The sequence below is a fragment of the Clavelina lepadiformis genome, chromosome 5, assembly GCF_947623445.1.
Source record: "Clavelina lepadiformis chromosome 5, kaClaLepa1.1, whole genome shotgun sequence".
Classification (NCBI taxonomy): domain Eukaryota; kingdom Metazoa; phylum Chordata; class Ascidiacea; order Aplousobranchia; family Clavelinidae; genus Clavelina; species Clavelina lepadiformis.
This window is the reverse complement of record NC_135244.1, coordinates 2,585,635-2,602,880: the sequence shown is the minus strand read 5'-3', so window position 1 is coordinate 2,602,880 and position 17,246 is coordinate 2,585,635. Positions and strand designations below refer to the sequence as shown.

The window sequence follows — 17,246 nt, the reverse complement described above, 5'->3', positions numbered from 1 at the left end:
CATCCTTTTGACGACAAGTTTTTCACGTCATTATCAGAGGTAATATCATATATTTTTGGAAACGTCACGTTTAGATTGTGCGAATGTTTCAAAACAGCCAAACAAACCACCTTGTCTTTAAACCCAGGATCTAACTCATGCTGATGTAGTTCTGTGAAATTAGCATTTTCCGCTTTATTGGTTGTCGTTTGATAAAATGTTTCGAAGTAATACTTTCTGCTAAAGAAAAAGCAAACAAAACACACCCAGAATAATAACCCAAGTAACACGGTGAGCATGAACTTTTTCATGATGACAAAGCTGCCTTCAAAAGATACAGCTAATTGTAAACTACCATTTTTTGATAACGACCGTAGTATACAGCAGGAATATATTTTACATCTAATTGCTGTCAACATAAAAACATACGTTAACCTGAATATCGGTATTTATTCAGAATATAATCATTCAGGTTTATTGTAAATTTCTACTGCTGTGATTTTTCAAAGATATAACTTTGCTTAATTGTTCACTCAAGTTCGCTTTACTCGAATAATATCCTTAAAACCACGACTCCGTTAGCTTTAAAACTTAACTTAAAGCAAGCTATGAAAAACTTAAAAGCAAACGTATCAGGTTGTAGCCTACTAAAATACGGGCATTTTTAACGTGTCGCTGTCATTGCTAGTAGACTTTAAATTCTGATATTTTACTTGTTGCCACCTATTAATCACCCAAAAATGATGTCCATGCATTTCAGTTTCTCTACAAATTGAGTTCAAAAATTTGTCCCGTGTTGCCTTATCATAAGACACGCTGTATAGTTGCAGAGCGTGAGATATTCAATTTGCTTAAAACGTGATACTTTAAGTATAGAGGAATTTCATAGTTTTTAGCATCTTTATAACTTAATTGGTAATGTTGTAGAGAACGCTTAAAATTAATTTATTCACAGCTATTGGCTAACCACTTGCTATACGTTATACCATTAAGTGTACCTGTTAAGTTTAAAGATGTTGCTTGCATAGAAGAACAATTGAGTTTTTGTTTATCAACCAAGTATAAGCAGTGGTTGGTGTCTTAGGTCAAAATACAAAAATCAAAAACACTTTGTCGCAAGCTGGTCTCGGTTGATATAAGCTACCAAACAAAATGGAACTCCATAAGCGGGACTTGTCCAGTGCACAGCCCCACCTTGTATGCTGCTTCTTCCGTATCATCTTTCCTAACACATAGTTCGACGCTTAAGGCTGTAGATAGTTCTAACCACGGTTTAAAAACAATTCCAGCACATCTGGAAAACTCTCACGGTAAAACATTATCTTATTGCAAAGTATTTTATCATTTTGGTAAATTATTGCTGTTACCGTTACAAATCAGAAGAACCCTATTTTATTCATCAAGCACTCGTCCAATCCAAATGACACATTCCTTGTATCTCGCAACGTTTGATCATGAGTTTATAAACTCATCCACGTGGTATGTAGCGTTTTGGACGGAGGTGAAACCAGAGTTTTGTCGGTTGTCGTCCATATTTGTTTTACAAAGCGGTGATATCGTGTCAGTAACATCGTAAAGCGTCCTGTGACGTAAGTATCATTGGTACAGTGTTGATTAGAAACAGTAGTTAAACATTAATATCTATCCCATAGGAATGTTCTTCTAATAGTTCTCTGAGCGATGAACAAATTTTTCTTTTCTTTATTTGTGTCTCATGCATTCCTGGAAAATCGCAATAATGCGAAGTTGAAATTCAAACGATTCATTTAACTGTTAAATTTGACAACGTTATAATCGATGTTACAGGTCAAAAAGTGTGTCTGTGTAACTGCTAGTACCTGTTAAAACGTGGAGCAAAATGGCGGGTCATGTTTTCCTGAAATTTAGAACGACACCTAACGACTGGCAAGTTATAAAATATTAGAGATGATTGAAACGATCTTGAAATAATTCGCAACTCGCAAGACAAGTTCACGCCGGATGTAGGAGCGCGTGGAACAACCTGATGTAGTATTTCCATGATCAATGCGTCTAGCGATTGTCGCTGGATAATTTATTTCGTTTTATGACCTAGCGGTGAAATGAACACACTCTGTGGACACTTAAAATGCTAACCTATCGTCCATCGTCTATCGTAAGATGTTTTGTTAAGATGAAACTGCTTTTCGAGCACACGACTTAAAACACCAATTTTAATACTTTGTATTTATCTAAATCTAGCTGTAGATAAATATTACCAGTTATAACTTGCTGTATTTTGTTAAATTTCTGAATTAAACTGCCTCTGACGTCTTGCACCGCCGATTAACTTAACCACCGAGTTAACCTCAAGTATTTCTCTCACTTTGACACAAGATTACAACTTCCGCCAACGTATCACTGTGTTTTCGACAAAGGTAAAAAAGGGGTTTTAGTTTGTTTGTCTTTTTTGCAGAGTACAGTGACGTCACCCCTGTCATATCGCCATACAAACTGTACAGTCTTTACATTGCCGTTAAGATTACTTATAGTTAGTTATTAATAAAACTGTACAATCAACTCTTGTCTTTGCCTTTGCGTGGTACTTGCAGTGCTTGATTGATTTGTCTTTGTGATTTGAATATTGAACTAATTCTTATGTTACTTGGGATCTAGCATTTGAAAAAAAAATTTGCAGTAGGCTACTGTGACATAGTTTTTTAAATATTCTACTTGATTTTTTAACTTCCTAATATGTTCATGCTGAAATGCTTTTGTTTATTAATATGTTGATGTTTCAAACAAAAAGTTTCACGCAGCTCAAAATAGGGAGAACATTAATTTTGAAATCGCTCAATAATAATATTATAAGTTACGATTACTTTGCATGCGACTAATTTTACGATTAATTTATAACTTTCACAAAACCGACCTTGATAAACCTTGCAAAGCTTATTCAGCTAGACATTAGACAAACATGCCATAGTAAACAGCAATAGCGGCCTTAGCTGTAATTTATATGTTTGCGCAAGGAAATATTTTTATGACCAGAACATGATGGCAAAAATTTTTCCAATATCGCGTTATCAAGCAAATGGCGGACCAGCCCTTTCTGAGTTACAGGAGCCTGTTTTTGAGTGACCAGATTTCTTTGATCGTCCACTCTATACTCTATAACATGTATAACATATATAAAATCTATAACATCTCTAACATCTATAACATCTATAACATATATAACATTTATAGCGTCTTTAATGATGTAACCGTCTGTAATAATGGAAAACATAGCAATTCAGTTCGTATCTACAGCGCATCATGAACTCGAAATTAAGAATTAATTTGTAACGCGCAGCAGATACCACGCACAATTTTACGCGTTTTAAGTCGCATCCTACGTTGAACACAAGTCGTGACGTCGTATGGGACAAGTCCGGTGCGTAAGATTCTAAACGTTGTAAAAAAAACTAAGCAACATTTTCCAACATGCTTTTTCCTATTGTATATGAAATCTATACGCTACTCACCTTAGCGAAATCTTTACAATCCGATGCCTAAAAAGCTTGTAATTTCAAACAGAATCAAACTGAGTCGACAATTTCCATTGTTAAACTTGGCCGATGAAAAGAATCTTGACCCACAATGGCGGACCCAACTCGGAAAGAGTCAATTGTTTTTGACCAGAATAGACCGTTTGTTTCTGGAAAAGTGCGGTCCATAATGGTTTATTTACTAAAGCAAAAGCTGAAATTAAAAAACTTTGACGTCACATCAATACGAATGACGTCACCTACATACTAACAGTTTAGAATGGAATAATTTAAAATGGACAAGTTTAGGAATTTTGTTCAATGAATTAAGGTTAACGATGCTTTGCCATGGCAAATTTACACACATTAAATTATTGTCTTGTGATGTAACAACATGACAACGCGTAATTACATTCTTCTCAAAACTGCAAATCAAATGTCAATAACTTTAATCTGGTCTTGCTCACAGTTCCCAAAACATTTCCTCCAGACTACAGAATTGACTGATATTTTTGACACGTTTTGATTGTTTGCTGGAAATTAAAAAAAAACTTCCTGTTTCATATTCCTCAGGTAAGATCATAGGTTTATAATTTCACCCACGTGTGTGTGAGATATTTTGGGCGGAGGTGAAACCACAGTTTCGTCCTTGTTTTACGAAGCGATGATATCGCGTTGTTGACATCGTAAATCGTCCTGTGGCGTATGAACCGTTGGTACGGCATTGAATAGAAACAGTAGTTAAACATTAATATCTATCCTATATGAGTATTCATCGAATGATCTTTGAGCGGTGAAGTAATTATGCATTTGTTCCAACTCTCACTTATTGCATAATAAATATATTTACCAAAAATAAAGACGTACCAAGGATTTTTAGTCCCCGGGGACCGAGGCACTTTTACGTCACAGCTCGTCAGGTAAACATGAAGAGTGAACGCCAAAGATACAAATTATAGTGGAGTTCTCTTTCTTCCCGCGCTCGGCCACCCGCTCGACACAGAGCGAAAATGTTTTCTTTTTAATGCCTAAATAACCACTTTAAATGAAATGTATTATAGAATTTATCTGAAAAATAGTCGGAAATTTATGTTGTAAAATTTCGAAACGTCAATTAATTCAAATGTTATTAAATATGTTTTCCTACTGTAAGAGATTGCCAATAAGTAATAGCCGGCAATAAAATGCAATGAACAAAAAGAGAAAAAGTCGTGAAAAAAGCCTCTGGGTCCCAAAAAAAGCCTCTGGGTCCCAAAATTAGATTTGTGAGGGGAGCATGGCCCAATGTCCTCTTTAATACGCTTGTAAAGTTCTAGCCGTCAGATTACTCCCCCGCGCTTGCTAATATATTTTTATTATCTCATGTGTCTGTCGGGCAAACTCTCTTTAAAGGCGCCGCGAGCGGGCGCGTTAATTACTTTTAATTAGAACCGATATGCTTTGTGCTATCATCTGCGCTTATATTGTTTTGTCACGACTGAAGTAGAACCCCGGTTTGAAACCGCGCTTTCCGTTCCCCCTTTAAAGGCTTCTGTTTGTACCTTTGTTGCGTTTCTGGCCTGATTTGTGTGTTTGTTTTTGATCGTCTTTTTATTTCTAATGCATATTGCTGAAGTCATTTGGCGCGGTAATCTACACAGCATAGCAGGCAGAGTAGGTGGTAGGGACGAGCATAACATGACTGTGGTCGTCAAAGAATTTCAGTAGGATTTCCCAGACGCGCTACCGCCGCCTTGCGGCGGGGATTTTACAACGCTAGTGCGCGCGGCATTTCGTGTAACTTGAATGTCTGTATCTGACAGTATTTGCCGATCAACTGCGTCAGACGCAAACATAACAAAATCATGTCAAAATGACGACATAACAAAATCATGTCAAAATGACGTCATAATCCAAAGCAATTTTGAATTATGCTCTTACAATGTTGTATTAGTACAGTGTTTCTTAACCCCGAGTCCGCGAACTCATTTGAGTCCGCGTAAGATTTTTGTTAGTTCACAAGCCCATTAATTTACCTTATATCATATGTGTCAAACTCCCGGCCCGCGGGCCACACCCGGCCCGCTTTACAATAAAACTTGGCCCGCAATGCTATTTTATACATTGAACTATTTCCGGCCCGCGAGATTATTGTACAGTATAACCTAATTTTTTCAAGCAAGAAACAAGATTATAACAAATCGCACAATAGAGTAGCACAGCAGTTGCCCCATCATATGATAGAATAAATCGATTTATTCTAACGCTTGTAATCTGGGCTGCGTTTTTCTTTATTGTTTGTTATTTCTTTAATGCTTTTGCAAGGAGATGAATGAAACATAATGATGTAACATGTATGTAAGAGAAGAATAACTTAATCAAAAATAGCCCAGTCAAAAATCGTCAGAAACATCAAAAATTTGGTCTTTTTTCGCTGCCTGTTCCAATTCATGTACTCGTGTCACGAAACGTTCAATCAAGTTTTATCCTTACGGCCCGCGGCGTTAAATAAGTTTTGAGTTTTGGCCCCTGGTGCGATTGAGTTTGACACCCCTGCCTTATATAATTGGGCATAGGTCATATTTTTTGCGACGGCTATTCGCCTTAAAAAGTAGGGGTCGCAACTCGCAAGAGATATCTTGGTTTGTTGGATAATTTTGGTAAATACAACATCCATTTTTGGTGATTTAGAATAGTCTGATAAAGAGCCTTGCTTATTTCTCTTATTACTCTGGTGGCAATCCAATTCCTTATTCTTTTGTTCTCTTTTCCTTCTTCCAACTCTTGGCGCGCAAATCACCCTTTTTTCTCTTTTGTAAAAGGAGTTCTTTAGTGTCAGCGCCTTTTTTATTTCTTTCATTCTCCAGCAATGCGATTTCGCCTGCGCACGTCACACCAGGTCATTCTCGCAAAGTTCAAAATTGTTTCTCTGACTCAGTTTTCTATGATTAAAACCAAGTACCGCAACCAACTTCAACCGGAATATGATATCAGATGTGCATTGGAGACCATAAATAATTCCTGATTTCGATCAACTTGTGAAACAAGTTCAGGGACAAGGTTCTTACTAAGATAGGTTAAGCAAAGGTCGTAATTTTCAAGGTTCTCACTGAGATTTATAGTGCAAATGTGCCCAATAAACAAACCGCTTCTGCTTATTTATCTCACTGTTTTAGTGTTAAACTAACTTATTTTTTATTCCTATTACCCGAGTCCGCGAATACTTATGCTAATGGGAAAATAGTCCATGGGCCAAAAAGGTTGAAAAACACTAATTAGTACATAGGATTGCGCGGAATCGAGGGTAATTCTACAGATTTCTGTCTCGAGACAATTTGTAGAAAAACAAAAAACTACAGCAATGTATTTTAAATGGGATTTAGGTCAAAGTCTCACAAGATACAGGCAAATGTTGTCACCAAATTTCAGGTTTGGTCAATCTTTGTGTATTAACCATGCTGACAGGTTTGTTAATGTAGCACTGTACTTTAGTATGTTTCACAATTTCTAAACATTTCCTCCAGACTACAGAATTGACTAATATTTTTAACACATTTTTGGTTGTTTGCTGGAAATTAAAAAAAAACTTCTCCTTTTTCATATTCCTGAGGTAAGGAATATGCATTACGCATAACTCTGCATTGAAAAGGTCGCATTTTTCGCCAATTTTGCTCCTTTTATGTTAAACGTTACATTGGTGAAAACTTCTGCCGAAAAGACATGCCAGCTACAATTTTCTATTATTCGCTTTCCGATTAAACACACATTTGCCACGTGTTAGGTATTGATCCGTGCGTCTTGTTATCGCCGGTCTGATTACTTGTAGTTAAACATTACTAGACTTACATTGCCTGATGCCCTTGTCTTTGAATGTTGCTTAGTATTTGGTTGCTTACTATATGAGCTTGGAACGTTGAATATGTCCTGGTAGTTCCTTGGGTCAAGCAGTTGGAGAAAACAGTTGCAATGCAAGTTTTATTTTTGGATATTCCACTTGACCGTCTAACTTATTAGTTAAAACTTTAGAACTCGTTTTCGACGTTGCAGGAAAATTAATAACACAAAACCCGTATTGAAATAAATCCTCTATAACTTGGTGCCTATGCTGTAATGTACTAATTGCCTCTTCCAAAATCAGCTTTCCATTTATGCAACAATAAGGCTAAATTATGACTATGACTATGACACTATGACTATGACACTATGACTATGACACTATGACTATGACACTATGACTATGACACTATGACTATGACACTATGACTATGACACTATGACTATGACACTATGACTATGACACTATGACTATGACACTATGACTATGACACTATGACTATGACACTATGACTATGACACTATGACTATGACACTATGACTATGACACTATGACTATGACACTATGACTATGACACTATGACTATGACACTATGACTATGACACTATGACTATGACACTATGACTATGACACTATGACTATGACACTATGACTATGACACTATGACTATGACACTATGACTATGACACTATGACTATGACACTATGACTATGACACTATGACTATGACACTATGACTATGACACTATGACTATGACACTATGACTATGACACTATGACTATGACACTATGACTATGACACTATGACTATGACACTATGACTATGACACTATGACTATGACACTATGACTATGACACTATGACTATGACACTATGACTATGACACTATGACTATGACACTATGACTATGACACTATGACTATGACACTATGACTATGACACTATGACTATGACACTATGACTATGACACTATGACTATGACACTATGACTATGACACTATGACTATGACACTATGACTATGACACTATGACTATGACACTATGACTATGACACTATGACTATGACACTATGACTATGACACTATGACTATGACACTATGACTATGACACTATGACTATGACACTATGACTATGACACTATGACTATGACACTATGACTATGACACTATGACTATGACACTATGACTATGACACTATGACTATGACACTATGACTATGACACTATGACATCACTATGACCAGTTACCAACCAAATTCTGATATTTTACCGCTGTGGGTTTGTTCATCGGATCCTTGTAAATACACCAGCATTTTACGAGAAATGTTCCTTCAAGGAAAATCGAGGGCTAGACATGGATAAACAGCGCTTCTGTTCTTACATACCTTTTTCCAGAGGTGGGCAGTCGGTAGTTTGAAAGTACCGTCGGTAACAGTACGAGTACTTGGCAAAAAATGTACCGACGGTTCCGGTGTTCGGTACTATTTTAAAAAAGTAGTTCGGTACTTTTTCGGTACTCGGTACCAGTACTTTTCGTGTAAAAGATGCTGCTGCAAATGCTATGTTTGCCGTAATTATGCCCCCGGTAAAGGTTACTCCAGGTCAAACATTTGAGACGTTACTCGTTCACATTTTATCTTCACATTTCTAGATTAAAAAAGATCAACAGATGCTACAATTGGTATTAAGGATTAATTAACATTAGTTTTTGAAAACATAATTGTTAAAATTTTGAAATTATCACGTGAAAAGTACCGAGTACCGGGACCGACTGAAATTTCTTGAAAAAAGTAATTCGTTACAGTTATCATATCATACGTTTAGGTCTGGTTTACTAAACAATGCTGCTGACGGTTTAATGCAACTAGAGTTTATATTGCCCAGGTATTAGGAGAAAAAAGTGTGACGTCATAGTTTCCCCGGGATTCATCGTTGCATTCGTTTAGGCTCCTAGCTGGTGATGCAGGGAGAGGAATTTCCGCTCTTTGTGCTATAAAAAGAAAAGGCGAAGTAATAAATCACAAATTGTAAACTTTAATTGTTAATACCAGGACAGCTTCCTGCACCGATCCGCAATACGGGCAACTATGTCGTTTTATAAAGAAGCTGCTGTCCTTTTCTGAATAAGGTTCGCAGTTGCTGTGTGAAAGTAGTATGTGGTTGAGGCCACCAATATAACTAATGTTACATCTCTAATTTCAGTCAAACTTTTTCGTAATAAGATGTTTAAAACCGAGATAAAAGAAAGAATTAGTAAACTGATAAGTTTAACACAAGAAGGCTCTATCTTGACTAAAGAAAACAAATGCACGCCACAAAGACCCTGCTTGGTGTATACAAGTGCACTGCTGCAAAAATATCTACCAATGGTATTCGTTTTCTGATTAAAAAAAAAATCCCAAATGACGCTTTGCCAAATTTTGCGCATGGATTAAACATATTTGAGACTACTTCAAACAAGAATTTGACCAAAATCACCTATCTCAGACTTTTGTAACCGAAGTCCTGAGTCAAAAGCAAACTTTTTGATATAAAAATGTCCATTTTACCTCTTGTCACGCCAGTTTTTAGCTACAATCTACAAGAATTCAATTAACACCCTGGAGAAAAGTCTTTGCACAAACTAAACTCGACGATGGTTCCTCATCACTCGAGCCTCGGTATAGCCGTTATGCAAGACTTCTTTGGCACGCATATGTGGCATCAAATTATAACTTTAATGGATACATTTGTAGGGTATAATAATAACCCTGCTATTGCATTACTTTCACACAATGAAAGGTTGAACAAAATTACATTCGGCCTATATAGTTGTGAGAGGTTGAAGTGATCAAAAAAGAATTGGCCCTGGCCCTTGATTGAACGGACCGGGGTTGAAGTGAATAGTTTCAAATTACTGCTGTACTAAAGTTTTGACGAATTTCTGCACAATGCAAATTTATTGTCGTAAACACACGGGTGGCAGGTTGGTCATAAACTAGGATTTTATTTCTGATAAATACAGCCAATCACTTGCATGGATTCGTCACTTTTAACCGCCTAATTTAAGTTACATTTTGCACGAGCTGCCAAAGTTCAGCAAAAAAACAACAGCTGAGGTTTTGCTGAAAAATCTTCCTCGTCTACTCTTCATCTTTGCGTTTCTCACGAAGCAATCTCCTTAAGCACGTGACCGGAAGCGAATCGTAGGAAACATCGAATTTGTTTGCAAACATTTTACCGCTATCAATCATCTTCGGAATGTCTCCGGCCCCGAAAACGCAGCTGTAGTGATTCCAATAGCCTACACGGAGAAGTTGTAAAGTTATTTTCTTTATTTACAGTGATTCTAACAACATTTGAATTATTTAGAGTTTAAAACAACACGTCATGACAGAAATTCATGGTATAACGTTATTTAACGTTATTTTGCAAAATGCCGTTAATGTATGAATATATGAGTACATGGTTTTATCATTGCAATGTATTTTAAGCATTTTCGGCAAGATGTTAAAATTTTGAAAAATTGTTTTTTATCTAAGTTATTTCTTTTAACGTAGAACCTGAGCATAAATTTTTCGATGATTTCCACTTTATGTATCTCGCTGGAGACGACCAACTTATTTGTCCTCTTCTTCCCGGAGCTTCTTCCAGAGCATCCAGCATCAGCCAGTAATGCTCGTCCGGTGTCAACGTGTCTCGCGACCATTCCAGGAGCGCTTTCGCTTTTTCGCTTTCAAAAATCACCCAGCGAAGGAATCGACGAGTGTAGACGTTGTAAGCTAAATTCTTCAGTATGGTCATGTTGAAAGGAGGAGGAGATTTTAACTCCTTGGTCTGAATCATTCGTTTTTCCAATTTTCCATCCTCATTTGGGTAATTTTCTACTCTAGGTTTTAAAAAAGTTGAAAACGGAAGTAAGCAACCAGTTACTTTGCAATTTGATGTAGTGTTTCGTTTAATGCAATAAACCTACGATTGTGGACATTGCTTGTAACTATCGTCCAACTTTCATGGTGAATGTTATAACAACAGCTTGGCTCATTTAAATTGATAAATCATCACTAACTTGTGAACCCATTTTGTTCTTTGCACAATTTCCCAAGTTAGTTGGTCAGTTCCAGCGATTATGTTACGACCGTTGAACGCCTTCAGTTTTATCCCAATTTCCAAGTTGGTCTGAAGAGGATAATCCTGGTTGGCATGTTAAGAAGTTTAGAGAAAACTTTAAAACAGCAACAAAATTGTTACACAGGATTAGACTGATGACCAAACAAGTAATACCTGTCCGCATAAATTAATCAAATATGTCCAATTGTTGAGGCCAACAGGAATATTGACCAAATCTTTCATGCAATTTATATCCGCTTGTAACCGGCTGAAACCGGCGTAAACGACGTCCTCTCGTTTGGTTGCGAGGAAAACGTTTGAAAAACACGAAGCAGTTTCCTTGACTGCTTCGAACATGGATGTTGACTTGAGATCGATGTGGATGCAATAGACATTTTGAGGAGCATAAATAGCGCTCAGGAGGAGCATAAGTTGATGAGCATTTTGATGGGCGAGTATGGAGTAAGCGATTGGAAAGTGTCGTTCTTCTTTCGTTATGTGCTTGAAATCCATTTCAAAGTCATACATGTCAATCACGTGATTACATCCTTTCGAAGCCAAAGTCTTGACGTCATTGTCGCTTGTGACGTCAGGTACTTTGTCAAAAGTGGAGTTAGTTTGCTGAGAGTTGTTGAACAGAGAGAGACAAAGCGAACCGTCCTTTTGTGCACTTAACTCTTTTGTAAGCTTACCGTTGCTATAATTGTGAACTGCCTTCATTGAAAATGTAAGTGGATGACCAAGTCTGTAAACAATATCCTTCAAATAGTAGCTTGCACAAAGCATGAAGACAATCACCAGGACCAACAATTGTCCATAATGTACAAGTTTGGTCATTTTCTTTACTTGCTCCTTTGGTCATTTTTTATGTCATTTCTAGCAGCTTGCATGTAAAGCTGTGCTGTATAACTACAAGTGGTAACGAACTTCATAACGTCACATTCACTAAATATCACGTTGATTGATGCTATAAAAATCTCTCGTATTAGTGTATCGGCCTCACAAATGTGTGATATTTTATGCATAACGGGAAATATTTTCCTTCATTTGCGTCAATCGTTATCTACACGGCTGAACTTTTTCTAAGCTGCTGTTTATCTGCCTCCTGCCTTTGAAATCAAATCTCGCCACAGTGGCTTTTTCAGTCAAATTTAGCCTGAGGTAATTTCTTCGTTATTCAGGCAACGAATATCATTGTTTGATAGTTTAGTAACAGCAAGCTTGTACACCAAGCAACGTCTTTATGGCGAACATTTATTTTCTTTCGCTAGATTGAGCCTTTCTGAATCAATCTTATCAGCTTGTTGATTCTTTTTATTCGATTGGTTAAAACACTTGGTTACATAAGAGTTTGGCTAAAATTAGAGATGTAAGATTAGTTATATTGGTGACCTCAACCACATACTATACTTTCACACAGCAACTGCGAACCTTATTCAGAAAAGGACAGCTTCTTTATAAAACGACATAGTTGCCCGTATTGCTGACCGGTGCAGGAAGCTGTCCTGGTATTAGCGTTTACAATTTATAATTTATTATCTCGCCCCCTCTCTTGCTATAGCACAAAGAGTGGAAATTCCTCTCCCCGAAGCACTAGCAAGTAGCCTACACGTAAAATTTTGACCGAACTTTTCGACATGTCGGTTTATTTTTACTTGTGTGGGCATCACAATATTACGTGATCAAATGTAACTCCGTCTAGAAAACGTTAAGTTGTTTCTAAATTTTGATAGTTGTTTTTTTTCTCTGATATTTCGGGCGGTTTTGAACTAAAGGTTTCCATTAAGTGTTTTGTTGCATTTTGATGGCGATTTAACTCTTATTTTGCTATTGTTGTTAGTGCTGTACGAATGAAGAGGTATTTTTTAAGTTTCTTTTCGTATTATGTACTTAAAACTACTGATAACAATAACTGTACAAGACATACCGTAGACATAAAGTACTTGATTTTTTCACGTAGTGAAAAGTCTTTCATTTGCAACCAAACCACAACAAGGAAACCAATTAAGAAGTTGGTGATCTATTTGAAAATATAGCGAGGGAAAAAATAGTCTTTTTAGAACAACTTCATTTAACAAAATTTATAAAACTAACTGCATACCCATTTCGCTAACCCAATCGCCTATCTTCAACAACAGACTGCGTCATCTATGTGTATTCTGTACTTACGGTGAAATACTTAATTTGCGGGTTTTATACTCACTCTGCTTCGCGTTATTGTCATTACTTTACATCGATTGATGATTTTGTTTTTGGTAATTTTGTGGCTCCTAGGTTTGAGGGTTTGGAGAAGTTAAGGCACAAAATTCCAAACAAAGCCTGAACCATTACTATAAACAAATAATGGAAAAAAGCAAATGCTGGGCAAACGCTGACTTATCCAAATATTGTTGTAACAGGTAAAAACTATCGATATGGCCGAAACTATTATCTGAATTATACAAGGCGCTATCTTTCCAAGATATACAGAGACGTCAGTCATCTCACTGTGATCATTACAGATTATGTTCGTTGCAGCGTGGAAGAGATTTTTAGTTGGGTACTTCGGGGAAACAGAAAAAGTCGTAAAACAAGCTAATTAGATGAAGAGTTGTGCGATACAGATCCATGGGTATAAAGGACATTATGTTTATACCATTTTAAATAAAGTCCGTGTTAATAATAATATAAGCATCAGGTATTGCTTTACAATATCACCAATAACACATCTTCTCCGAGCCTATAAGTAACAAGCTGAGGCCTATCAATTTTCATTCAAATGTCTTGGTACCCGTGGCGAGATTTTGAACTCACAATGGGATGTTTAAAGTATATAAAGGGAGGTCTATTAGCCTGTTGAGATAGCTGAGAGAACGGCTACAAAACAATCTTTCAATTGATGGAAACCGGACTTCTGTGTGGATTCCAAATCTCGTTTGTCCTAAACTTCCTGTCGTCCAGCCATTTCCTTAAGCACGTGACAGGAAGTGAGTCATACGTGACGTCAAATTTGTTAGCAAACAATTTGTTCTGGCGCACTAATCGTCCGAGATCGTTGCTTCCAAATACGCAGCTGTAATGTCTCCAGTAGCCTGCAATTTTTCGACAAAAGTTAACTTGGCGATCTCGAATTTGAAATGTGGCAACTAATTCAGGAATTTGATGACAAAATCAAAATTAATTTAAAATCTTAAAGATGAGTTGAAAAGCACGTGAGCAATACACGCACCACTCTTGGTCATATTAAAAGAAGGAAAAAACGAAACGTTTTACAGACTACATCAACCACGAAACCTAAATAACAATTAAGTAATGCAACACGACTCATTATAAAAATACATTATAAAATACCTCCACAGATTCTGTGAGCGTGTGTGTTCCAGGAAACGTACGGCGACAATGTAAATCCGCTCATCTTTCCTGTTCTTCCCGGAGCTTCTTCCAGAGCATCCAGCATCAACCAGTAATGCTCATCCGGTGTCAACGTGTCTCGCGACCATTCCAGGAGCGCTTTCGCTTTTTCGCTTTCAAAAATCACCCAGCGAAGGAATCGGCGAGTGTAGATGTTGTAAGCTGAATTCTTCCGGATGATCATGTTGAAAGGAGGAGGAGATTTTAACTGTGAAGTCCTAATTATTATTCTTTCCACCATACCGTCTTTGCCTGTTCTGTTGACCACTCTATAGAAAAATAAACGATTGGTTCCAAAAAGTTTTACATAACTCAACAAGTCGATGCGAAAATAATTTTACTTGTGAATATATTTAGTTCTTCGAACAAACTTTACAGGATTTGCTTCGCCGTGAATTTGATTTCGACCGTTGAGTTTTTTCAATTGCTTTGTTATCTCTAGGTTAGTTCGAAGCGGAAAATCCTGCAAAAACCTGTATCTTTTCATAGCAAGTAGGAATATAGACTGTAGACAGTAAACTGCGGTTTTGGCTTATGGATATACATTTACCTGTCCGCATAAGTTAATCAGATATATCCAATTAGTCGTGGCAACAGGAATATTGACCAAATCTTTCATGCAATTTATATCCGCTTGTAACCGGCTGAAACCGGCGTAAACGACGTCCTCTCGTTTGGTTGCGAGGAAAACGTTTGCAAAACACGAAGCAATTTCCTTGACTGCTTCGAACATGGATGTTGACTTGAGATCGATGTGGATGCAATAGACATTTTGAGGAGCATAAATAGCGCTCAGGAGCAGCATAAGTTGATGAGCATTTTGATGGGCGAGTATGGAGTAAGCGATTGGGAAGTCTCGTTCTTCTTTCGTTATGTGCTTGAAATCCATTTCAAAGTCATACTTGTCGATCACGTGATTACATCCTTTCGAAGCCAAAGACTTGACGTCATAATCAGAAGTGAAATCGGATGTTTTTTTATTCGTCATATTTAAATGCTTTGTACCATTCATCAGGTTTAAGCATAAACCATCGTTTTTAATGGTAAGTCGAGTTGTATTCTTCACTCTACTGAGATCTGATCGTACTTTCAGTGGATATGCATGATCAGTTTTTTGTTCGCAAGTCCACGAATAATACCAAGCGATTCTGTACAATACAACCGCTGATACAACCAGCAAGCAAGCGAATCTTTTCATGACCATCAGCTGATGTCATAACTCGAGCTCGTGTTAGAAACATGTGGTAACAACTACCTTGGGTAGTCTCAACTTTTGATAAGCAGCCAAATAGCCTCTATGCATCTCTATATTTTGCGTAAAATATCGGGCCCGGAACTTGACCTAAAATTTTGTAGCAAACCGTAGTAAAAACAACTTGCTATCTCCAATTTTTAATTGCTGGTGACTAATCTAAAACGTTGAATAAACTAATTTTAATAAATTTAAATGATGTCTATTAAAGATTAGAAAAATGATGTTAATCTTTCCTGGAAGTAAACTATATGAATTATCGAAACACACCTTGCAATCTGCGTAATTACGAACTCAAATATCTCGAAACTTTTCTCAGTTAGAGGCAAAACAATTAGCTTGACGACTTTTTCTGCCAACCTCAGGAAGCAACCGTTTACGCAGAGAAGTGTGAACGGTCATTGAGTTGTTGACTGAAGCAAGTATCACATTATTGCCAATACAGCTTCCTTCGACTATGTCTGTTATTGGCCAGCTTGACATTTCCATTTCTTTCGACTTTCAAGCCGGTCTGTTTCTGCCATTCTCTTTGTGTACGAACGACTCAACCTTGTCTTTTTTGCTGAGAAGTAATTTGCGAAAACGTGATACATTTGACTTGTGACATTCCAGAGCGATGCGAGTTATCGCCCCAAGCAAAGTGCAACGACGTGTGAAATAAGAAACCAAACTTCTAATCCAACATGCAAAGGATGAATAATACAAACGAAATAAGTTTGAACAAATCTGTAGCAGACGTTTCGTTTCAATCTCGAAACATTCTCAATGCAGCAGTGATTCTAGGGCGAGTATGACGTCACAATTCTTTTCTTCTAACAACAGGGCTACGAACTTTAGTTGCATTTCTCATTACTGTAAGCACCATCGAAAATATTTCTAGATTGAAAGAAAATGTTTGTTACAGAAACGGTTCATAAGTATTTTGGCGGTTTTATTGACCAGGATGAAGTTGGTTACCAGTTACTAATACAAACCTTGGCAACTTATTCACAACATGACTTTCAATTACAGTACCAGTCAGGCTGTTTCTTAGTCAGTTTGCGGTTGAAGTTGGATACATAGCTACTTATTCAACTAACTAGCTGAACTTGATAAGTGACCAGGGTACCGGTATCCAGCTCCGAGTCGCTATTTTAGTATTTTTCGTTCAAATTACGAGCCGCTCCATGCGTTGTGCGCCGAAGTTAACTAAAACACCTTTGACGGCTGAAATCTTGTCAGCAGATGAAAGCGTTGC

At 37.2% G+C, this 17,246-nt stretch overlaps 2 protein-coding genes across 3 annotated transcripts; both read right to left on the bottom strand.

Annotated features, from left to right (window-relative positions):
* Positions 1 to 10,244: 10,244 nt before the first annotated feature.
* LOC143461031 (N-acetyllactosaminide beta-1,6-N-acetylglucosaminyl-transferase-like) lies at positions 10,245 to 12,606 on the bottom strand. The gene is made up of 4 exons (XM_076958772.1): positions 11,542 to 12,606; positions 11,327 to 11,451; positions 10,821 to 11,146; positions 10,245 to 10,561 (listed from the first exon to the last, which is right to left on the bottom strand). The coding sequence occupies exons 1-4, from the start codon at positions 12,202 to 12,204 to the stop codon at positions 10,401 to 10,403; spliced, it is 1,275 nt and encodes a 424-aa protein (XP_076814887.1). The 5' UTR covers positions 12,205 to 12,606; the 3' UTR covers positions 10,245 to 10,400.
* A 1,375-nt stretch (positions 12,607 to 13,981) lies between these two features.
* On the bottom strand, positions 13,982 to 16,587 carry LOC143461084 (N-acetyllactosaminide beta-1,6-N-acetylglucosaminyl-transferase-like). 2 transcript variants are annotated; one of them, XM_076958850.1, is made up of 5 exons: positions 16,280 to 16,587; positions 15,308 to 16,099; positions 15,099 to 15,220; positions 14,698 to 15,026; positions 13,982 to 14,438 (listed from the first exon to the last, which is right to left on the bottom strand). In XM_076958850.1, the coding sequence occupies exons 2-5, from the start codon at positions 15,959 to 15,961 to the stop codon at positions 14,239 to 14,241; spliced, it is 1,305 nt and encodes a 434-aa protein (XP_076814965.1). In that variant the 5' UTR covers positions 15,962 to 16,099; positions 16,280 to 16,587; the 3' UTR covers positions 13,982 to 14,238. The 2 variants fall into 2 exon arrangements, with proteins under 2 accessions (XP_076814965.1, XP_076814964.1); XM_076958849.1 differs by lacking the exon at positions 16,280 to 16,587 and having other exon boundaries at positions 15,308 to 16,240.
* Between the last annotated feature and the right edge of the window lie 659 nt (positions 16,588 to 17,246).